The sequence below is a fragment of the Abrus precatorius genome, unplaced genomic scaffold (genome assembly GCF_003935025.1).
Source record: "Abrus precatorius isolate BTA unplaced genomic scaffold, Abrus_2018 Scaffold7, whole genome shotgun sequence".
NCBI lineage: Eukaryota > Viridiplantae > Streptophyta > Magnoliopsida > Fabales > Fabaceae > Abrus > Abrus precatorius.
The window spans coordinates 1019658-1042789 of record NW_020874417.1 but is presented as its reverse complement, the minus strand read 5'-3'; the positions used below and the strand labels follow the sequence as shown (position 1 = coordinate 1042789).

The 23132-nt window shown below is 34.0% G+C and overlaps 4 protein-coding genes across 8 annotated transcripts; all 4 read left to right on the top strand.

Moving 5' to 3' along the window:
* The first annotated feature begins 1066 nt into the window (after positions 1-1066).
* Positions 1067-8546, top strand: LOC113873158 (DExH-box ATP-dependent RNA helicase DExH8). The gene is made up of 14 exons (XM_027511160.1): positions 1067-1305; positions 2048-2225; positions 2841-3014; positions 3415-3562; positions 4245-4553; positions 4670-4816; positions 4896-5076; positions 5652-5932; positions 6036-6149; positions 6391-6535; positions 6658-6926; positions 7023-7214; positions 7294-7821; positions 8103-8546. The coding sequence occupies exons 1-14, from the start codon at positions 1140-1142 to the stop codon at positions 8322-8324; spliced, it is 3054 nt and encodes a 1017-aa protein (XP_027366961.1). The 5' UTR covers positions 1067-1139; the 3' UTR covers positions 8325-8546.
* A 1292-nt stretch (positions 8547-9838) lies between these two features.
* LOC113872568 lies at positions 9839-12571 on the top strand. Of its 5 annotated transcripts, none has more exons than XR_003505890.1 (3): positions 9839-10653; positions 11764-11866; positions 12015-12503. XR_003505890.1 is itself a non-coding variant. In XM_027510210.1 (3 exons), the coding sequence occupies exons 1-3, from the start codon at positions 9975-9977 to the stop codon at positions 12051-12053; spliced, it is 786 nt and encodes a 261-aa protein (XP_027366011.1). In that variant the 5' UTR covers positions 9839-9974; the 3' UTR covers positions 12054-12479. The 5 variants fall into 5 exon arrangements, 4 of the variants coding, with proteins under 4 accessions (XP_027366011.1, XP_027366012.1, XP_027366010.1 ...); XM_027510210.1 differs by having other exon boundaries at positions 11799-11866; positions 12015-12479; XM_027510211.1 differs by lacking the exon at positions 11764-11866 and having other exon boundaries at positions 12015-12571.
* Positions 12572-13209: 638 nt separating this feature from the next.
* On the top strand, positions 13210-14570 carry LOC113873373 (mitochondrial zinc maintenance protein 1, mitochondrial). Its single transcript, XM_027511470.1, has 2 exons — positions 13210-13562; positions 14367-14570. Exons 1-2 carry the CDS (start codon positions 13319-13321, stop codon positions 14441-14443), a joined length of 321 nt encoding a protein of 106 aa, XP_027367271.1. The 5' UTR covers positions 13210-13318; the 3' UTR covers positions 14444-14570.
* LOC113873372 (pectinesterase inhibitor 6-like) lies at positions 14301-18287 on the top strand. Its single transcript, XM_027511469.1, has one exon. It carries the CDS (start codon positions 17642-17644, stop codon positions 18236-18238), a length of 597 nt encoding a protein of 198 aa, XP_027367270.1. The 5' UTR covers positions 14301-17641; the 3' UTR covers positions 18239-18287.
* Positions 18288-23132: the final 4845 nt, after the last annotated feature.

Here is a 23132-nt window from a genome sequence, read left to right as displayed (position 1 = left end):
TTTTTATATGATACCCTTTTGACAATTAAAAGAAAAAGAAATCACAATCTTCTTTTTTTCCTCTTTTTTCATCATATATTATTTTCAACCGTGTATATTAAAAATAAATATTTAATTCACTAAGGCTAATAAAAATTAACTAAAAATTATATATATTAAATAAATAAATATTTCATTTATATGAATAAAATATAATGATTGTATTAATACAAATTTTATAATAAAATATAAATATAAAAATAATTAATATATTTAAAAATAGTTTTATTTTTATGATTAAGATAAAAATACTTAATTTGTAAAAATTAATAAAAAATAATTATATTTAATAAATTTATAATTTATTCTAAAAATACATAATATTAATTATTTTATGTATTAAATAAATAAATAAGATTTTTAAAAACAAAATTAATATAAATTTTATAATGAATAAAAGTATATAAAAAATATAGTAATCAATATATTTAAAAATTAATTTTTTATTTTTTTAATTACGCTATCTGATATCCAGCTATCGTATTGGAATTTATTGACTGTTCAAAACTAGACGTGTAAACATAATCAAATGTTTTTTTTTTTTTAATCTGTTTCTATAAGCATGTTTAATTGTGACAGAACCTTTAAGCATTTCCCATAATTTTAGGTGATATTCACCTTTTACTTTTTGATTTTCTTAATAATTTTTAAAAAATTTAACTTAAGGTTAATAAATTAATATTTTTAATATAAAACTTAAATTGAACATTAGTGAAATGGACTCGAAATTTTGGACCAAATCCATTTTGCTTGGCACCTTGGAAGCAGCGGGTAAGGAGAATCGTTCACCTTTCTTTCCCTTAATAACGTGGGAGCGAAGTAGCTGGGAGTTTCCGCGTACACCGCGAAAAGTGTCTCCACTCTCTAACCAGCGCCATGATTGGTTAAAACGGAGACAGCAGTCAAAACTAACAACGAAAGCTCATTGACTTGCAGTCAACTCCTTCATAGATTTCACCTGGACCCGCCCTTATCGTATAACCTTTCCTATATTAAAGTGACATGGCTGTGACTCCTCACTCCTTCCTTACTAAGTTTTTCGTCTTCTTCAAATGCAGAGAAACTGAGAAAGTGTGATTGACGGTTTCTGAATTCTGAGAATGGCGTCGCCCTCGTCATCGTCGTCTCCTTCGCCTCATACCTCATACTCTTCACCATTATCGCAGTCCAGTTTCTCTCACTTGCCTGTGATGTCTCTCCGGAAGAAGATCATCGAGAAGATTCAAGACAATCGCGTCACGCTTATCGTCGGCGAGGCCGGCTGTGGTAGAACTTTCTAAATTGCGTTTGCTTTTCCGCCTCTTACTTTTTGGTTTGATGCTTGAACTTTGTTTTGGTTGGACTGTATTTGAATTTGTGTTATTCCGTTTTACGTGCATTGAGTATATTGTAGGAGGCTTTATCTTAGTACATTTGCTGATTTGGTGTTTGTGTTTACTGGACGATGACTTCGCTGAAAAATAATGCATGAAAGTTTTTACTGGTTGCGTTTCTCGTGGATTTTTCGTCTTGATATGATATAATGTCTCTTTCTCTTTTGGAGTTATTAGGATGACAATATTTATTTGTGTTTTCATTCTTAATTTTAAAATATGTCAGTAAAAACAGAAAACGAGAACAAAATTGTTTTTTCAAACGAAATGGCTCCTAAGTTGTTGATATTCTCACTTGCAATCGTGGATTTATGAAACTACATGCATTTATGAAAGAAATAAAAAGCCAGGAACACTCAGGAACTTTTATCTGTATGTATAACTTATGTTCTATGTCTTCATCTCTTCTTATATCCTGGTCAAGTTCAGCAAAATGGTTGTGCATAACTGAAAGTAAGGATTCTCACTTTTACCTCTGTTGCACTTCCATGAATTTATGTATATGAAAGAAATTTACCTTGCTAATTTTGGCTATCATTTCTGGTTTGTTAGAAATGTCATTCAAAAGGAACAGGGTTTGTAGTTGTCGATCATTCTTACCATCTGTTGACATTACTGTTTCCTTTCCTCTCAAGGGAAAAGTTCACAAATTCCACAGTTTCTCCTGGAAGAAAACATGTCACCCATTCTGTGCACATTGCCTAGGAGATTTGCTGTTGTTGCAGTGGCCAAAATGGTTGCAAAAGCTCGAAATTGTGAATTGGGTGAAGAAGTTGGATATCATATTGGACATTCAAGGCACTTTTCAGCAAGGTATTCCAGACACACTTAAACTGGTTCATATTTATTTCTGTAGCAATACTTTTTAATGCGATGATTATTTGGTCAATTCTTCCATCATGGCCTCCTTGTTTCTTTAGCAATAAACAGGCTTGATATTATAGAGCGTAAAATTGACTCAAATTTGTATGAGAGGTCTGGTCATTCATCATCATGGAAGATTTTTTTCTTTTTAATAAAATAAATAATTTTTTTGACAAGGACGCAAGGATGTTATTGCCTATGTCATTACTGACATGCATGTTTTGCCTTTTGACAACAGTACGCTAATTGTAAACACTTGCATATAACGAAGTTAATGTTGAATGCATTGCTATTTGTCTTTAAAATTCCATTCTAAGGAAGAATTTGTACACCCACCTTTTTTTAATGTTTGATTTGTTTTTGTGACAGTAGTAGATTAATTGTTAACACCTGCATGATACAATAAAGTTGGCTACATTGTCATTTGTCATGGGGAATCCATTTCAAGAAAGCAATATGGCACTTGCGTTGTCTTTGTTTACTTCTTATCATTTTCTTGTTTAGATTGCATTGGAAGCTCATGCTTAATTTGTTTCTCTTTGTATGTGTATTGCTGTACTGCAGTTCAAAGATTATTTTTAAAACTGCTGGAGTGTTGTTGGAAGAACTGCAAGAGAAGGGCTTGACTGCACTGAAGTACAAGGTTATTATTCTTGATGAAGTACATGAAAGATCAGTGGAGTCTGATCTTGTACTTGTTTGTGTGAAGCAATTTTTGTTGAAGAACAATGACCTAAGGTTAGCATCTTGGTTTTGTAAGTGGTCAGGGTGGAATTCTTATTTGTGGCAATCCTTTCATTTTCTGCATTGATTCTCATTTAATATATTTATTTATCCTGTTTGACATTCTTTTCAACGCTGGACGTGGATATAGATATTTGAGGCATTAATTGTATATTTCCAGATTAGGAGAGGGATATATAATTGTTTGTTTAATTGCTGTTTTAGCATCTCATTTTTGTTTTAAATGATTTTGTGTATCTTTCCAATTATCGGATTATGAAGAGGATCAAAGTCAAGAACACTATTTACTTTGAGTCTTTACTGCTAGGCTGGACCTGTTAAAAAGACAACTACTCATTTCAATATAAGAGGCAAGTAGTTGCTTGGTGGATCTAATATTTTTATGATTTTGCAGGGTGGTTTTGATGTCTGCAACTTTTGATATTTCAAGATACAGGGAGTACTTTGGAGATCTTGGTAGAGGTGAACGAGTTGAAGTTCTTCCAATTCCTAGTTCAAACCAAAGAATTGTTTTTCAACGAAGTGTTTTATATCTTGATCAGGCATGTGCTTATACTACATGAGAATTTCTTCTTTCTAATTGCCTGAAATCTCTATATCAGTTTTGTGTATCTTATCTATGTTGTATTTTAAATTTATTCTTCACCTTCAAAATTTTTTTGGGCACAAAACAATTTGACTTTGGAAACATCTGTGGTCAATATGTTTTCTTGTTTCTTGCATGTGAAGCCCAGCTGTTCTTTTAAAATATTACCAACTAAATCAGAATTGAGTTTTTGTATATTTATGACACTGTTGATGAATCTTATGTAGGATATTAAGCCTTAGTATTTGAGTAACTTATCAAAACTATTGACAGTTTTTAGCATCCCTATATTGTATGGACTTTGAAGTGGTAATAAATTTCTATTAGTGAATAGCAGCTTTAGTTTATGAACATTAATAAGTTAGCAGATTGTGTCTTATAAGCTAGTTGATGTGACTGTAGGAGTAATTTTTAATGCATGTTTTCAAAGACAGGTGAAATAAATAAACAATAAATCTCATTATTTTTTCTAATAAGAAGCTCAGGACCATATCCATATTAATATATGTTATATATTATTATGCATGATAAAATATGATATGGATGCTGTTCAATATGCACGTCACATCATTATGTTTCTGAAACACATTTCACAGATGTGATAACAGTGATGATGGTTCTGATGTTTGTCTGCACAGATATCTGAAACTCTTGGGATAAGTTCAGAATTAATGAATTCAAAATATTCTCGTGGTCTGGATCTTTCCGATGCTTACATTAAGCCTGAATTGCACAACCTTATTCATGATCTGGTGTTGAATATTCATGAGAATGAGCCAGATATTGAGAAAAGCATTCTGGTATTCCTTCCCACCTATTATTCACTGGAGCAGCAATGGCGCCTTCTGAAGCCACTTGAACCAACTTTTAAACTTCATATCTTACATCGTAGCATTGAAACTGAGCAAGCTCTTATGGCTATGAAGATTTGGAAGTCACATCGAAAGGTACATTATAGTTAATTCAGCCAATGGTATAGTTATTTTTTATTTCAAAATTATTTCCTAAAGAAATTTATTCTTCCAGTTATTCACAATTTATGATTGTGGTTGCTGTCTTTCAGGTAATATTGGCTACCAATATTGCTGAATCATCTGTGACAATACCTAAGGTTGCTTTTGTGATTGATTCGTGCCGATCATTACAAGTCTATTGGGACAAGTCCCGGAAAAAGGAATCTACAGAGCTTGTTTGGGTTTCCAAGTCTCAGGTACAACACAAACAATCATGTTCCTATGTGCTAATTTGTTCCTCCTATATGCTAATCACTTAGTCTCATGATCATGTAGGCTGAACAACGTAGAGGAAGAACAGGTCGAACTTGTGATGGAAAAATTTATAGGTTAGTCACCAGATCATTTTTCAACAATCTCAAGGATCATGAGAGTCCAACTATTCTTAAATTATCATTGAGGCTGCAAGTTCTTTCGATATGCTGTGCTGGATCCAAGGCTATCAATGATCCAAAAAGTAAGTTAACACGACCTTGATTTCTTGGTAGAAAATGATGTTACTATTAATGCTTGTTTGAGGAAAAATTTATACCAAATAACATTTTGGATAATTGTATACATACTAAAAGTTACTGCAATCTTAATAATAGTGGAGATTATAAACTATATAGGAAGAGGTTATCAATTTGACTTGAAATTTATGTTGTGTTTATACTGATTTTGTCATTTAAGAATCCCATTACTAAGCGACTCCAGAACAAGAGAAAATATGTGAGGCATAACTTTCATTGGCTAATGTTTAAATTGATGGAAAACATCTCAATAAAATGACTTTGATTGTTACACCATTCTATCAGAGGTTAATGGCAAGGAGGAAATTTGTTGTTTTTTTTTTTTTAAGAAAAAAGAAGGAAAGATACACGAATAATTGGAATAGCTTTTAGAATTGTCATAAAATGAAACTGTGCAATGTAGTTAGAGTTTGTGAATTCTTTGTCTCAACGTGTTAACTATAATATATTACTGATCAAATATACGACCATTTAATGATTGCCAATTATGTGTATGTTGGACTGATGGATTCGATGGCAGTTCTTTTGCAGAAAGCTTTGGATCCACCAGATCCTCAAGTTGTTGAGGATGCTTTCAATTTGCTTGTTCAGATGCATGCACTGGAAAAGGCACCCCCAAGGGGCCGTTATGAACCTACATTTTATGGACGCTTACTTTCCAGTTTTTCTTTGTCATTTGATGCTTCTGTTCTTGTTCTCAAGTTTGGAGACATTGGAATGCTACGTGAGGGCATCTTGTTGGGTATAATGATGGATACACAACCATTACCCATCATTCATCCATTTGGTGAGGATGAATTGGTAATGTCTGAGTTGAGCTGGCCTTCTATTCCTACTGCTCTGATTTTTTTTATGTTTATGAGCCTTTACTTATTTACTAATTGAGTCTTTTCATTTTCATCAGTTTGCAAAGTACATTGATTGGTATTACGATGACCGAACGATCTTAACTGGTCGAAAGGAGATGGAATTCATGGGTAACTTTTGTGCATTTGAGTTTTGGCAGCATATTTTCAAGGTAAAGTTGTATGCCCTTGCTATTTGTATTACTGAATATGTTGACATCATTCAGTATCTGAATGAGGATTTGTTGTGAAAGGTGGAAGACAAAACGGTTTTGAAGTGATGGATATTTAATTGAAAGAATTTTATCCACAAGTGAATGGGTGCACAAGCCCTTACTTTCCTGGAAATAAGATTTGCCATTTATGTAATACTTTAGAGAGGTCATATAAATTTGATAATGAAGTCATATGCAGGATCAGTACCGGCTTGAACATTTGAAGCGGGTTCTGAAGGCTGATACTATATATCCTGCTATACAACAGACGCATGAGCTTGAGGAAGATTGGTGTTCTTTTCATAATCTCTCCCTGTCATCTCTGTATCAGGCGTCTGAAATTTGTACAGATCTGTTATATTTCAGAATGTGTTTTCTTTTGGTTTTTTCCAAATGAAAGTGGAAACGTTTTGTTGTTTCTTCTTATAGTTATAATTTTGTTAATCCTTTATTCTGATCTTTACAGTTGATGATATACTAAATTCAGTACATCGGTTCCGGCCAAAATTTTTGAGCTCCTTTCGTGGCCTACCACCCTATTATGATCCTTGTGAATTTAAACACACTTGCCTGTTAAGAAGTCAGTCAAGTGTGCATAAAAATGTGGTTGCTGCAGATGAGGAAGGTCTTGAACCATCAGGTGAAACAAAAGAATGTATTGCAGTTCCGTATGTTACTTCAAATCACTTTCACAGTAATGATGTGGCCAAAATGTTTTCTGCAATTATTAAAGAGGTAGTGTCCTTTTGATTTCTAGTGCATAAAATATTTGTTATGAAAAAGTTTCCTTTTTCTGAAAAAGGTTGGATTTTCCTTTCTGGCATTGAACAGACAAGAGCTCAATACGCAGAGGATGCTCTAAGCCATCAATTGGACGGTGTTGGTTTTGATAATTTTGATGTCATTGGGAAGAATCCTCCTTGTGTATATTTCATTCAGGGATCCTGTAATAGAGGCAGTAATTGTTTATTTTCTCATTCATTTGCAAAGAAACCCCAATGCAAATTCTTCTTTTCTTTGCAGGTAATTTGGTTTGTTTGACACACTGACTTCATTATGTTGCTACCGTTATTATGATTATGATTTTCATTCATCATAACAGGGTTGCCGAAGAGGAGAGTCTTGTTTATTTTCACATGATATGGGTCGATCAGCAGGGTCATTCAGGCCAAACGTTTGTCTGCCAGAAGATAATGACGTCAATGCTGCATCCCTTCTAAATTTGTTTCCCAAATCTACCAACAGATTAATTCTTATATTGGACGACACTGATTTGCATTTCTCCTCACGCCTTGCTTGCTGCTTTCATCCATCTAAAATAATTTCAACTACATGTTTGTCCGAAACAACCATAACAGAACCATCACTGACAGGAGCCAGAATTTTATGGGGTCTAAATCACCCTTACCAAACAATCATTGCCAAAGCTGGGCAGAACCTTATTCCTTGGAATGAAGTTCAATGTGTACTGTGGTTCCCATGCTTTGAGAGCTATGGTGAAGACTTGGATGGACAAAAGAAAGTCTTGCAAAGCTTTTTTGAGTATCTATTCATTCGAATTTTGGCTGATGATTTGCGCGAGGTGCAAATTATCATAACCATGAATAATATCAGGTTTTCCCAACTACAGGTGAGTGCTTATGCACATGGTTATAAAAGTGTTTTTTATTACGTTGGAGACTAATGTTACTTATTTGATAAAGACATTACGTTGATGTCCCAAATTGGTCTGTAAAAAGCCGTGCTACATATTTAGAAGCGCGAAAGCTCGCTGATGCATTGAAAAGTATACCCACATTTGTTTAGAAAGTAGATGTCAATAGATATATGTGGAACTCCTTATGCAACCAATCGTTATGATGGTGGCAGCGGTGATAGCTTACCTCACTGATTGTAATTTTGTGGTTTCAGGTAGAACGTTTGGGAAGAGAATGTTTCTTCATCCTTACAGAGTCGTTTGCTTTTGACGAAACAAGCTTTGGAGAAGTATATGACAAAGTTGACGTTAGGAGGCCAATGTTGATATCAAGGCCCTTCTCATATGTTTTCGGCCTGCACCCTCCCACTAAAAAGCTTTTCGGTGACTATGTTGCTACTATTAAAAATCATCTGTATAAAATTCAGAAAAATTAGTCATGGGCATATGGGGTTTAGTTTTGAACTTATCTGGAGGCTCAGTGACTCAATTCTAGGTGGAAGTTCAACATAATATTACATAATGTTTATTTAGTCGTTACTTCCATTAGTGCCTTGAATAGTTTTGCCAAACTAAAACGAAGGCAAAACTGTGATGTATCCTTTAAATTTTGTTGCACCATTAATTCTTTGCAAATCACGAGAACACTTGTTGCTTTCTCATCTTACCTCCGTGCACCAGTATTTAGCGAGCTTTGCCCCCATTTTCCGATCACTTCCATTGAACCACCGTAACATTATGGTAACTAGTTGATTTTTTTAGATATAATAATAATAATAATAAAGCTTTTTACCACAATTTCAATTAATTTGCAAATCAGCATACATCAGCGAATCGAGGCGAGCGTGGACGTTCAAAGTGTGAATACAGTAAATCTTGGCAACATGAGCAAGAAAATTATGGAACAAATAAAAAGCAAGATTATGTCACCCTAATACAACTAATTGAACGTTTCTACACTTGGAAATAAAACGGAGAAATAAAAATGTTGGTAGTGTAATATTTTCAATAATAACTAATTTATGTATTGATATCTTTACTGGCTAGCTTATATATAATTATAAATTATATATTCTCATTTAATTACAATATAGTTTTCCTAAAATGAAGTAGTCATGAGAAAAGGGGAAAAAATTAATAATATTGAGTTTAATTTAAATACACTTAGAGTGTTAATTTTTTTACATTCATTCAATCATGAACTGTTATATCAGCAAAAATAAATAATTTATATATAATTTAAAATTTATATTTATAGTGTATTCTAATTAATTGATAGTGTAAAATTATACGCATTAGATGATCTCAAACTGTTTTCCTAGCCAACATACCTGCACAAGCATTTGAAGTATTCTAGTCGGTAATTTTTTAGTCCACCGCACAGATATTATTAAATTTATTTTCTAAATGAATAATTAAAAAATTATACGACTATTTTTTAATTTTTTAATTTTAAAAAATAAATATACCAATAATAAATATTTTATTATATTAAATAAATTTTAAAAATATTTGACAAAATAACAATTTTTTAAACCACATATATTTTCTTAATCTTATGAGTGCAAGACTACTTGACTACTTTAAATATCAACTTTTTTTCAAATATTTAACATAATTGTTGGTCTTAAGTCAAAATAAGTAATAACAACTTCTTTCAAGTATTTTAATATTATTATTCTTAAAACTTTAATTAAAAATAATAATTTTTTATTAAAAATATATTAAAATGCAGAGAATAAATATGTTTTTTTAATAAAATATTTTCATTTCTATGCCTTAATAAATATCCTTGAGGTCATACTTAATTAGCATTTTCTTACATCTAAACGACCTTCACTTCAATTTCAATCACAACATGGCAGTGATTAGTGGAGGGAGTGGGAGTGGGACCCATTTATGTGTGGAGAATCTTCTGAAATGCAAAATTTCAGTTCCCGTGAGCTCAAAATCCTTCACTTCCCAGCTCTGTCTGTCTCTCTCTCTCTCATTACAAGTCTCAATCAACCTCGTGATTCGGCTCAGAGAAGAGAAGAAGAGAATTCACGATTCAATTGCTTCATCTTTCTACTCTTTTTTCCTCTGTAATGACTCAGTCAATGTCGCACAAGCCTCTCGATTCACGCCACTCCATAGACTCGTGCCTGCTCCAGCTACGCGGCTGGAAACCCTTCAAGCTTCAAGAAGGGTCCCACCCCAACCCAAAACCTTACTACTACAAGCGACCTTGCCTCTCCGATCGAGCCACGACGTCGTTTTCCCTTGACATGTCAAAACTCACACTCGCCGACGACGACGCCACCACCACCAACCACCCTAACCGTACTGCTAATTACCGCCTCGTCGCTCGCAAGAGGCGCCGACGCGGCTCCAGATCCGTCTCCGGGCGCAGCAGCGATCGGAGTGGCACGCGCCGCTGCTGCTCCGTCGGAGCTTCCGCCGCCTACGGCACCTGCTCCGATTTCCCGGTGGCCATGGGCACCGACTCTAGTGGGGAGCTGTTTGGCAACGGCGATGCCAATTGGTCTTCGGATGTGAGCGAAGCGAAAAATTCGAGGAGGGAGAGAGAGAGGGATGGGGGGAGTGGAGAGAAGGAGAATGTGGGTATTGGGTTTGGTGTGAGTGGGTGTTCTGATGCTAATGGGAATGAATCGGGTTATGGTAGTGAACCCGGTTATCGTGGGGATGCTGAGTTTGGATATGGGGATGAGTTTGATGAGGAAGAGGATGATCCAAGATTGTTATTTTGGGGCCACCAACTTGGAGGTAATTTATCAGCCTTTGTTTCTCCTGTTAGTTGCTTAGGTTGTTGCTTACTTTAATGTTCTGAACTTTTTGCTTGTCTTTAGATCTTTTATAAGCACAACCATGTCTACAGAGGTTGTTTTGTTTCTCCTTGGAAACTCTGGTGTGCGATCATCAACTTGGTGATATTATACTCAATTCTAGAGTTATAGTGTTCCAAATATTTAGCCTGTGTGTTTGAATATGCTTTGATAACGTTGATGGAGTAATATTTCTTACATCTTAAAATTTACTATTTTTTGGTAGATACTTGTAAATCTGTTTTAAAAATGTAAAGAAGAAAATAGGGTGCTGGACTTTGTGATGGGAAACGAAAAAAAGAAGAAAAAAATATTTTCCATTGGTGATTTGATGGCAAAGGAACAGACACGGAGATCCATTGAGCTCTGGATAGATTTTGGGTACAACAAGTGGCACCAGATGGGTCAGACTCTAGTCAACAGGGACATCATCCCCAACCATGCCCTGAGAAATATGACAGCCATGTGGTGCTACTGCCATGAAGTGAAACTTGTTTAAAAATGCTGCTGTTACCAGCAAAGTTGATTCCCACTTTCGAGATGCTCAGCAAGATGTTTGGAGAGCATGCCAAGAAAACTCTTTGCAGAATCTAGGTTTAAGGGTTGGGGTTTGAGGTCTCAGTGAGCACAAGTTAATGGGTTGAACAACACAATTGAAGTTGAGAACAAACTATTGTGGGGTGGAAAGTGCACATTGTTCAGATAATTCTTTTTCTGGATGTGCTAATATGAAGTTACATGTATATTTGTGACAAAAACACAGTTATTTGACTTCTGAAAATAGAAGGTTGTTTGGAAAGTGACATTACTGTTTTGACAATAACTTTTTAGATACGGAAAATAAACATTTTGAAGATGTTGATTAATCAATAGTAATAGCAAAAGCACTTTAATGAGAAATTGTGTTGTTTCTATTTCTATTGTTGCCTGGTGAGAATTTGCTCTACTGTTTGCTAACTACCTTTTCTTAAAGATTTTGAATCTCACTGTTGTATAGCATTCCATGACAGTTTAAGTAGAAATTTCATTTTATATGCCTTGTTGTCATTAGGATTAGAAGCTAAATGCTTCCCTGATAAACGTCAGTGATCCTCTGTCGCACGTGCCTGTGGATACACAAACTAATGCATTGTGCCAAAGTGGATAGCTTAAAGGTTATTGTGTTCTTAGTTGATTATAGCATTTGAATTTCATAGAAATATCTTCTAAAAGTGTTGTCTACTACAGCAGTTGTTGCATAAAACTGGTACTTGTAATTGGCTGTTTCAGAGACTGACTTCATCTTCATTGCACCACCTGTAGATTCTAAAATGGAGATGGTTGGGGAGAACACCTTGCTAGATCAGAAATCACATCATAGATGCCGACGCAGGAAGCATGATTGTAGAATGGTTGATGCAATAAGGTAACTATGGCAGACATCTGTGACTATGAACGTGACAAAATTCTGTGTTATTCAACAAGGAACTGGGACTAGCTTCTTTTGTGCTTGAATCCCTGACTATGCGGTTTTTTAGAGCATCCATTTAATGCTTCAACTTCCCGGCCTGACCCATTTGCCAAATCAATATCCGAAGTATTTTTGCAAAGTATGATGATGAGGAATCAATCAGCTTCTGTAGATTTTGGTGCAAATATGAAGTGATATACTTACTGTAAAGATTTGTAATATGGAAAATATGTACGAGGACGGACGCAGAAAGTTTTGCGCTTTGGATTTTGTGTTTTGGATGTGTTCCAATTTTAGTTTCAGTCATACAAATTCATTGAACATGGTTAAAAAATTTTTTGAGCAAGAATATTGTAGCATGTATGGTTTTCGTTTGAAAAGTCCAAAAATACTAAACTGCCATTAATCTTCTATGAATTTTTATCACAATCCATTTTTTGTTCCAAGTTAGTTCCTGTTTGATAGTTGGATCACAACCGAATTTTTATCACAATCCATGATTATGTAGTCCCACAAACTTTGAACACCGATATTGAGCATGGGATGATGTTTGGAATAAAATGTGAAGATGAATTTAGTAAGAGGATTGAGACAAAACATAATTAGGATTATGAAAAATGCTTCATTACATATTTTTAGACTCTTAATTATTGGTTAAGATGTTAAAAAATATATATCTCGTTAACATCAATTTTATAATAAATAAATGTTAAAAAAATCACCAATTAATATATTTAAAAATTAGATTTTACTTCATATAATTTGAAAAAAAAAATATCAGTCGTTATTTATCATAGATAACACTAAAAAAATACCGGATATGACATAAAATATAACTATTTCTATTTCTCTCTCTTTTTAATTTATTTTTTAATAAACATACATCCTTAAAATATACTTACTGCTAAACAAACATGTCTACCTAGAAATATATACAAAGCAATTTGCATTATATTTTTATAGTTAAGTGTTGACTAATATCATATTAGTCATGTTATTCAAAAACTGAAAAAAAAATGGTCTACATAATTATATCAATTTAAAAAGGGACTGAAGCATAACGACGTCGTTCAAATTGCAATAGCACAGGGTGCTGGTACAGACGAAACGAAAGGAAGAAGAGGAAGGTGAAGAAGAGAGATCAACATAATCAGAGATGGCGAGAGGAGAAGTTCTAAGCGCATACCGCGCGATTTTGAAAGCTGCTCGGAAAACATTTTCCGGCGACACTCTGATGCTGAAGGAATCTGCGGTGGAAGTTAGGAAGAAGTTCGAGGAGAACAGGAACGTCACTTCCGAGGCGGAGATCTCGAAGCTTCTCGAAGAAGCCGGAGAGGCCTCCCATTTCATCACCAACATGATCGTACAGGCACAACTCAATTCCGACGCTGGCAGTTACGGTACGCTCTCCACCTGTTTGTTAATTTTTCGTTTTTTCATTCTTCTGGCCACATTCATGTATCGCCATTAGCAATTTTCAGTAACATCAACTTTGAATCATACTGCGTCCTCTTCATGAAAATGTATCTTTCACTACTTGAGAGACTCGCGTTTTCTGTAGAGTACCATAGAAAATACGGTTTTCTGTTTATTATTAAGTGACTCTGTGGGTGTGTGTGTTTTCGGGTTTCCATTTTCTGTTTATCGTGTTCCTATTTAGTATTGTTTTGAATTTACTTGATATAATTATAAGGACAAAGGTTGAGCTAAAAGCTTCTTATTTCATGAAATGCTATTTGGGCAAGAATCTTCGGATTTCCTGATCAATAGGGGAATGGGATTTGCAATTGTGACATGTGATATGTTTCTGCCACTTCCTGCTATGAATTTTCCATTAGGAATTAACGATTACCTTTCATTGCCTATAAAAATCTGAGTTTGGTCACCAGCATACAAGCCCCCCTTGGGGGTTTGAAAGTGCATCACATTCCTTCACACAATGGACATCTCAGCTGAATTGAGGTATTTGAGATGTCTGTGATTATCTCATGTGCATATTCCAAACACATTAAATTTAGGCAGGCATTCAATTTGTCTAAACATCTTATACCCTCCTTCCTGCCTACGATGAGTATCCTTATAGTTATACGTTCAATTATTTTTCATTTCTCCTTTCATCTTTTCTATTTTGGGAGGTGCTAGGAGCTGATTTGATAAAATTTGTATTTGAGTAGACTAAGTCCTTTCATCAATTTTTGCCGCAGTGGTGAAGCCGGGTAAAGATCATGCAGGGGCAACGCTTGAACTTCCATCAGAAGAAATTATTCGAAAGTCAGGATAAGGATTGGAGAGAAGAGGTTAGAACAAAGTGTGTCCTCTTCTAGATTTTTTGTTTAGGATTAATAAGTAGTAGTGCTAGTCCTTTTCTGAGAGTGCTTGAAATTTTCTGCTTACATTCCTTTTTGTGGTTGTATTTTTATTTTTTTTTCTACTTGTTCCCTTTCAAATTTATCTAGTGGAGTGGATAGGATATAAATCTGACAGGTAAAACTATGTGATACCCTTTATTTGTTGTATGATCGCATAATGTGGCCCAACTGTTTGTCAGCTTGTTTAATTTGCCTGCAGCATAATTTAATTTGGTTTAAATAAGATTGCAGTTCTATAGTTTATACTCAATTGGGGTTTGGTCCTTGTAAGTACACATGCTCATGCACGCATAAATTAATGGGCTCATGGGTTGTCGATCCTTATTGTTTCGTATCACTAAAGTTTTGTTTCCTAAGGACCAATCTGTTATGAAAAATAAGGACAGCCTTTAAAAGTAGAAATAGAAAGTACCCGGATTAAAACCCAATGGGTGTAATTATAAAGACTGAAACCCCGAAGATAGGGAGCTAAAACTGAAATGAGAGACAATATAGGTACTGATACATTTTCTTGACAGTAAAACAACAGCTCAATGGATAATATAAGGATTAAAATCACATTTGAACTGTTCGAATTTAAGGGCAGTTTGAGGTTTTTAGGTGGTGTTTATGAGATCCCATCTATAATTGTTGTAGCACTGACCTCCCCGGTGCCCTATAGAATTGAAAAAAGAAATGAAAATACACCTGATACTTACAACTATCAGGCTTACTCAATTTACAGTCTGACACAGCCAAATTGTAGAGGCATGTTTGGTTGAAGAAAAATGTTAACGACACATTGTTAGACACACTCTTTATTATTGAGTAAAATCCTTGTGGGTTATACTAAATTGGGATTGGAACCCACATAGATTTCGCTCAGTATTAAAGAGTGTTAGAAAATGTGTTGCTAGTATTCTTCTTTAGCTGAATATTTCAAAAATTGTTGATTGCTTAGTTCAGGCTTAGACACTATAATAAAATTCAATTTTGGGAGTTATATATGCGCTAGAACTGTTTTTTAGCTATATAATTGATAGATATAGCTAAGGTCATAATTTGGGTGTGTGAACTGCCTTTTATCTTGCCGAACAATCCTATGCTGAAATGTTTCAAACTTCTCCATAATCTTACTAGTGACTAACGATTTGTCCTGCTGGTATATATGGTTGCCGAGTATTTGCGCAAGAGAGAGAACGTTGCCACCTCAGTTAAGAGTTAGCAAATTTGATGGTTTTTCTGCTCTCAATTTTTTGTATTACCGACAATGCCCGGGTCGATTTTACTTCGAAGAATAAAATATATAACATTTGGCAAACAGGTTAAACGGAGAGTTACGAGATGAAATATAACATATGGATAATGTTTTATTTTTGGTGTATTTTAGAAGAACAGAACAGAACATAAAAAAGTACATTTATGCTGAAAGGGTGAAATCAAAGAGAGCAGAAACATAACTTTGCATGCCATATGCTACCATAAGATGGACTCGTGCCTACACAAGCCTTGACATTTCACAGACCCACTTAGACTCGGTAGTGTGAAGCAATAAGTGGTGAAGTTGGCTTGCCAAATGAAGAGGTTGAGATTTCCGTAAAAAAAATTCATGCCAGATCGAGTTGCTAAGTAGAGTAGTGGGACATGTATTTGTGAGGAATTCAAGTTACAAATTGATGATGAACCGAATTCTCAATTCTACTTTTAATGACAGAAACTAAACCTCGTAACTACTTGCGTTGCGTATGTACCTGTGGCCTAATCATAGCGTCTGGTTTTTGCCTTTTAGATTTAAGTCAAGGCAAATAGTAATAAACTTCTTGTTACAATTATTTTATAATTAAACCCAACATGGCTTTGTGAGCTAAACAAGATTGAGGCCGGATTCGTTTACTTACGTCATGTTTTTCTTCTTATGACTTCATTTTCATTAGCATTTTTCTATTGGCGCGGGGTTATGAACTAGACGTAAATACAAGTAATAGCAACATGGCATCTTGTTGGCTGACGAATTATAATTTTTCATCGATTCAAGTACCAGCAAAATACAGTTCTTCAAATAGTCGAAGGCTCGAAGTACGTTTTTTAAGGGTTTTTGTTAGCAGGTTGGTGAAATCGATTAAAATGAATGTTAATCCATTTATCATATATAAAAGTTGGGATGTGACTTGTATTGTTGACATCTCAATTAATAACTTGACTATTTGCCGCATCATGGATTTGTTATTGTTGTCACATTTTGGTTGAATCCTTACTTCTTCTCAAGCCATCAATTATTTTCTTATGCAGTCATTCTTATATTTATTTATTTATAATTTTTCTATTTTCAAATATCTTCCTTCGTCATAAATATGACTCAATTCTCCTAATTAATCTAGTGTATTTTCATTTCTTGACATTTGACTTTTTTTTTCCCCTTTTATTAACAACTAACGCGGGAGTTTAATTTGCTAGCTACAAACCATTTGTTTATTTTATTTTTCTCATGGATCTTATCATTTAACTGCCTTAATTTATGTAATGATAATTATCAAGCTTAATTTTTTATAACCAAATTGGAATTTTTATCGGGAAATGTAGATGAGGATAAATAACTAAAAGTGGTAAATTTTTATTGAAAATAAAGTATTTATTATCTTGAAAATTTAAAAAGTGTAATAAATGTTATGTTTTTAAATAAAAAAATTACTGTTTTTATATGTTTAAATTCAATCTTAAAGTTAACAAAACTGTGTGTTTAATTTGAATGGCTTAATCTTCGTGACAATCAAGAGCACCGGAACTCTTGCAATATTATGCAAGCAGAGCATGTATTCTTATCCAAAATTAAAGAGAACCCACCTTCCGATCACGTTACTTACGTTTCCCATCTATAGTTCACCACCCATGTACCTTTTTAGTTGAATTCACTAGTCTCTTGCCTTTGCAACAAACTCCTCCACAAAAGGTGCAATTAAGCGAGACATAAGACTAACATATATAATGCTCCTAGAGAGCCTTCCTTTTTCAAAACTAGTCAAGCAATTCCACTATAAAACTCCATACTGTCATTCCTAACTTTATTCATTATGTTTTTGTACTTTTAATACCAAACTAGCAGAATAGCTACTACTTTGTCTTTCTATGATAAAATGATCAGCATTTCATGCCATGCATTACTGCTGCCGTTTATTTTTCTTTCATTACTCGCAAATACTGACCAAATGGTAGTTGCTAAAGGGAAAGACAACGTTAGAGATGCTTGTAGAGTAACTAGGTATCAAAAACTTTGTGTCCGCTCGCTAGCACCATTCTCTAACAGTGCTGGAAGAAGTCCCAGCAAGTGGGCAAGAGCAGGAGTGTCAGTGACAATTGGTGAGATTAAGAATGTTGAAGCATATCTGGCAAAGTTGAAGAGGCACGGGCGTATAAGAGGAAGAGAAAGAGTTGCACTTTCTGATTGCGTTGAGTCTTTTTCAGATGCCCTTTATGAGCTTCATAAATCACTTGGTGTGCTCAGAAGGCTTAGCAGAAGCACGTTTGGGACCCAGACGGGAGACATCAAGACATGGATAAGTGCAGCACTCATTAACGAAGATACTTGCCTTCATGGGTTTCAAGGAAAAAAGGAGAGAGAAATTAAACTGCTGCTAAATCGGGTTCTGAAAGTCTATTATGTAACCAGTAACGCTCTAGCTCTTGTCAACAAACTTGCTACTACAGGAATAGGAAGCATGTCTGATCCCTAGAAGTTCTGAAGATTTTAAAATAAATGTTTCTCCAAAGAACTAGAATAAACAGTGAATTGTAGCTAGAGTCAGATAATGAAATACTCCTTTCAGCAGGGAAAAGAAAAAGTGTAGTGGTACCTCCCATGCAAGTTTGAGTAGTTCTCTACTAAGCTTTAATTTCTTTACCGTAGTATACCCCTTCACAGAAATTATTCTGCAATCCGAGATTACTAGTTGCTAATTGCTCAACCATTTAACAAGTGAAAAATATTGTCACGTGTTACTTGTTGAGTGGCCAAAACCATATACAACTGTTGTTTTCAGAGTATACAATAATTTCTCCTTCAAAAAGAGTCTAAAAAATGTGACCGTGCGCATAAATAAAATAGCCTTACCTAGCTATGCTGAGATATCTTTGAATCATTATTAGTTAGTACGGATCCAGTAGTAGTATTACGATGCTTGCTCTTTGCAACCATAACTTGTTACTTTGCATTCATTGAAAAAATTTCAGCCACAAATTTATGACTGTAGTCTTCGCTTTGTGTCACTTTTTGTGCGAGTTCATATTTTCTGCTCTTAACTTTTAGAGATGTAATACAAAACAAATCATGCATTTTTCACTTGATAATATAAGCTTTTGATGATAATTGGTTCTTAACATAAAATTAGATCTTACATAACCAAGCAATCTGATGTTGTCCTCATACCCCTTAACGTCTTTTGAAAACTTGAGGACATTGCATCGCTACTAACTATTAAGAGGCTTTAATCCATTGTTTAGACCAAAGACATTTGTGGGAGATGCCCTAAGCTTTTTACAAATTTGGATAAGCTCAGTTGAAGAAATCTAATCTACCACTCACCCATCCTTCATTTCTCCAACCCTTACCTACTTAACACTTGGATGAAACACAATTCAACTATAAACAACTTTTGTATTAGATTCCACCATGTCAGACAAAATAGATGAATGCTAAATACTCATTAGGAATTACTGTCAAAACCCATGAGAGATCGGTTGGAAAAATATTTATTCCATAAAAGGTTACCTTAATCTGTAGTTGTTGGGAAGCCTTAAAAGAAAACTAAAAAGGCCGATTGACAACAAATGGGCCGACGCACTCGATTTCAGCACACTAGCAAACTTGATTTGTTAATCACAAAAGCCTCATAAAAGGGACCAAAATATGTTTCCAATTTCTACCTTAAAAACATTCCCATTCATAGTAGAATGATTAATTACTTTTTTAATTTTCACTATGGTCACAAAAAAATAGAATTTGAGTTATATTATTTTTATGCACATTTTTTAAAATATCTATTTACAACTATTTTTTCCTTTTTCCATTTTCTATTATACTATTTAACTTGTTTCATACTTCTCTGTTTTGTTTTTCTTTTTCTTTTCTAAGGCCCCGTCAGAAATTTCGAGATTAGGGGACAAAATTTATGTTTGACACTTTTTAACATATTTGACACTTATAACACGTTTAATTATACGTCAAGGTGTAAGTTATTAGCATTAATTTTAATATTATTGATTATAAATATGCATTAAATTTATATTTAGACTTTTTATGTTCAAGTTTAATTACTAATATTAATATATACTTATCATCTCTCAATATGTCCATAGAGAGGGGGGTTGGGTGCTTAGGCAGGTTAGGCAAATTTATAAGAAAAAGTGTAAAGAATAAAATTTGTCTAAGACCTAACTATTGTGAATCACGGCATGAGACACCAGAAATCACGCCGGACGTTCAAAAATGAAAGGATGGTATGAGTGATTAATTGCAGAGTGGAAATGGAGTCTTTGCTATGACTGAAATGGTTCAGTATTCACCATATTTGTGTGTCACATTCAAACTATTTATTAACAAAATTAACATGGTGAACTACATTCATCTTTTCTTTTCCATCTTTCAACAGAGATAAAAAGAAAAGTCAAACCCATGTTGGACGTCAAAGTTGCACCCTACCATCACGGATCAAATAAACCAAATACCTGTTTACTTTCCACCAAGGTTAACCAAATAAAATTAATTTAAATGTTAACTTTGAAGTGACAGATAACCTCAGCTTGGCTTATTGGTGTGTGCAATGATGGTCGCCCAAGCCTACAATAAACGTGCTTTTTTCTCTAAGCGCCACGTGTACGGAACAAGTCAACTTCGCTTCCGATTCAAAGAACCCTGCGACGTGCACACTGCACCCCTGTAAACCCCTTTACTTCCGCAACCATTCATCTTAATAAAACATATTAACGTCTCTTCACTTGCACAAATTTTCTCTGTTTAATTTATTTTTACATATAACATATTAATAATAAATATATAACTTATTATAGCTTACCATTCTTTAAAATATGCAGTGTTGCTATTGTCATTTATGCTATAATATATAACATTATTATTATTCCTGGGGCCAAGTAATATTCAAGTTAATTGAATTTGCTTATATTAATTGATTTCCCATTTTATGATTAAAAAGTGTTCTTTACTCTTGTACGTACATAAAATTTTGCGAATGGATGTACCCAGTTTAGTCAAAGAAAGAGCTTCGAAATCACTCAACTTGCTCTTTACCTCTCCAATTAATTTATCGACCATCAAAAGGAGTTTTATATCATGTGACCCTCAATACTTGGACTATATTAAGTATATATATGTATCAATTATAACACATTTATGACATCAAAGAATGCAAACAAGTTCATTTTCGCTTAAAAAAAATGTAAAAAATGGCTTAACTACAAGATGCAGTTAGTGCCAAAAATTGAAGAAATCTGAGTCCAATTTAGTTTACTTAGAAAGTTGATTTCTTTAGACCCAATAATGCCAAAGTTGAATTGCGTTTAGCTAATACATAAGCAGAGTGTAAAAACCAAAATGGAAAAGCATGTTATCGAAGCTTGGTTGAAAATTGGATATTATATAATCACCTTGAAGACAGTAATGAGAAATGGGATAGTTCCTGATATTGTAGTGGTTGTTGCGTGGAGCTTAATTATTTGCCTTAGGTAACAAGAGAAAAAAAATGATTGGGAATTGGTACCTATTTAGCAAATGCCCTAATCACAGTGGGAAATAGGCACATGATTGCCAACAAACACCAGCAGTACTCTTACCAAAAAGCTATTGGTCTAAAGTGTGATTGTTAGGTGTTTTACAATAAATAAAGTTCATTGTAATTAATTTAGGAATTCCCTTCCCTTCTTGAGAAGCATATCAAAGTATTACGTCAAACCTTTTCATCAAGTTAAGCTAATTAAGTTAGTTTTCCAAAGCTTTGACAAGTCATAAAGACAATTTTGTGTTTTGCATCTCAAGTTATTGCCCTTTTTTACTATTCTCGTTTCTTATAAACTCATCAACTGCTTGGCGTGATTAAATCAAAATGCAAAATGCCTATATATACATAAACAAAAATGATTTGTGCATTTTTCATCTAAATTTTCAAGTGATAATACTATAAGAAATGGGTAACCAGTCACTTTAAAAATGCATTTTCTTTTTTGTCGCGGTGTCCTATAGATTTAAATTACGAGGATAAGGGTAATCAAATGGTGTACGGTGACGGATATTGTTATCATACCAAGACTGCCCTCACCAAATTTGGATATATATAATCTATATGTTTCCCTGTTATTATTTTGACCCTAAAATTTAATGATCTTTTTTAATAGAATGACAAAATGTATTTTTTGAATAAATAAATTGATCTAAACCCCACCCTTAGCTTGTTTTGATATCCTTCCTATAGAGTCAACAATTAATCTTCTATACAACTTGTGCATATGCTTGTCAATAACCATGCACTCCTAATTAGATAAAATGTTATTATAGTTGTTTTATATTATGATATCATTCCGTTAAGAACTCACCAAATTATCATGTCATCACTATTTCACTTTTATTTTAGCCCACACCAGACATACGGAACAAGACCCGTAAAGTTGGCGTAATAAGGTTGCTGTCATTGCAATGATACCTCACGATTATAAAAAAAATATTTCACAATATTTTAAATCAACTGTTGCTCTATCCTCTCAAACTATTTTCTTAATATTATTCATTGATTTTAATGAAGAATAAGTTTAAATCTTTCGAATGGTCTTCCTATTTACTTTTAAAAAAGAAAATATTGAATATTTGTATTTTTAAAATATGAAATATTAATAACTAGTAACCTGAAGGGTATCCTTTCCTTATAAAAATTGTATATTGGCAGAAGTATAAATATAATACTTATCACGCAATGCTTAGGTTGAATTAAAAAACCAACAGGGTCTAGAAAGGATACATAGCATGTTGGAGGTATCTTCACCTAAAGCAGTACTACAAACTGTGTTTTAAAAAATACCATCTCCAACTAAAATGATTGCGATGCATAAACCACAAAACATGGGATATATGTATAAAATGTTGTATTATTACATTTGTTTTGAAATGTATACTAAATTTATATAAATGATTAGATTATGATGATCCTAATTATGTTTTTTATGGGGTAGAAAGTGGAAACTATGAATCTTACTTACTGTGGTTAAAAATGATAGAGAAAGAAAGAAATAGTTGGGGCGGTGAGGGGTGTTTTTGGTGACATAAACCGTGGCGGCAGAGAATTGATCTATGACTAAAGAATCAAAAGAGGATTTGCAACAATTCCAATTCCAATTGCTAGTCAAAGCGAGGTAGCTCTTAAAATCAGCAAACCCAACCTCCTTTGAAATGAAAAAAACACCACTCTCTGTTTCACTCCTAAGTAACTCCCAATTTCCCCAACCCACGCGCCCAATCACAGCCGTTAAATTTTGAGGCCAATGAGGGTACTTTGGTCATTTAATGAAACCCCCTTCCCCCCCTTCTAACACTCCCTCTTACTTTAAATACCAAAACGCACCCGCGGA

What these genes read in the sequence shown, in the direction of transcription:
- LOC113873158 (XM_027511160.1), top strand. Translation starts at nt 1,140, where the DNA reads ATGGCGTCGCCCTCGTCATCGTCGTCTCCTTCGCCTCATACCTCATAC. An exon ending in GGCTATCAATGATCCAAAAA is followed by an intron (nt 5,077 to 5,651) that starts GTAAGTTAACAC and finishes ATTCGATGGCAG; the next exon opens with TTCTTTTGCAGAAAGCTTTG. An exon ending in TTTGGCAGCATATTTTCAAG is followed by an intron (nt 6,150 to 6,390) that starts GTAAAGTTGTAT and finishes AGTCATATGCAG; the next exon opens with GATCAGTACCGGCTTGAACA.
- LOC113873373 (XM_027511470.1), top strand. Translation starts at nt 13,319, where the DNA reads ATGGCGAGAGGAGAAGTTCTAAGCGCATACCGCGCGATTTTGAAAGCT. An exon ending in TTCCGACGCTGGCAGTTACG is followed by an intron (nt 13,563 to 14,366) that starts GTACGCTCTCCA and finishes TTTTTGCCGCAG; the next exon opens with TGGTGAAGCCGGGTAAAGAT.
- LOC113872568 (XM_027510209.1), top strand. Translation starts at nt 9,975, where the DNA reads ATGACTCAGTCAATGTCGCACAAGCCTCTCGATTCACGCCACTCCATA. An exon ending in TTGGGGCCACCAACTTGGAG is followed by an intron (nt 10,654 to 11,981) that starts GTAATTTATCAG and finishes TGGCTGTTTCAG; the next exon opens with AGACTGACTTCATCTTCATT.
- LOC113873372 (XM_027511469.1), top strand. Translation starts at nt 17,642, where the DNA reads ATGATCAGCATTTCATGCCATGCATTACTGCTGCCGTTTATTTTTCTT.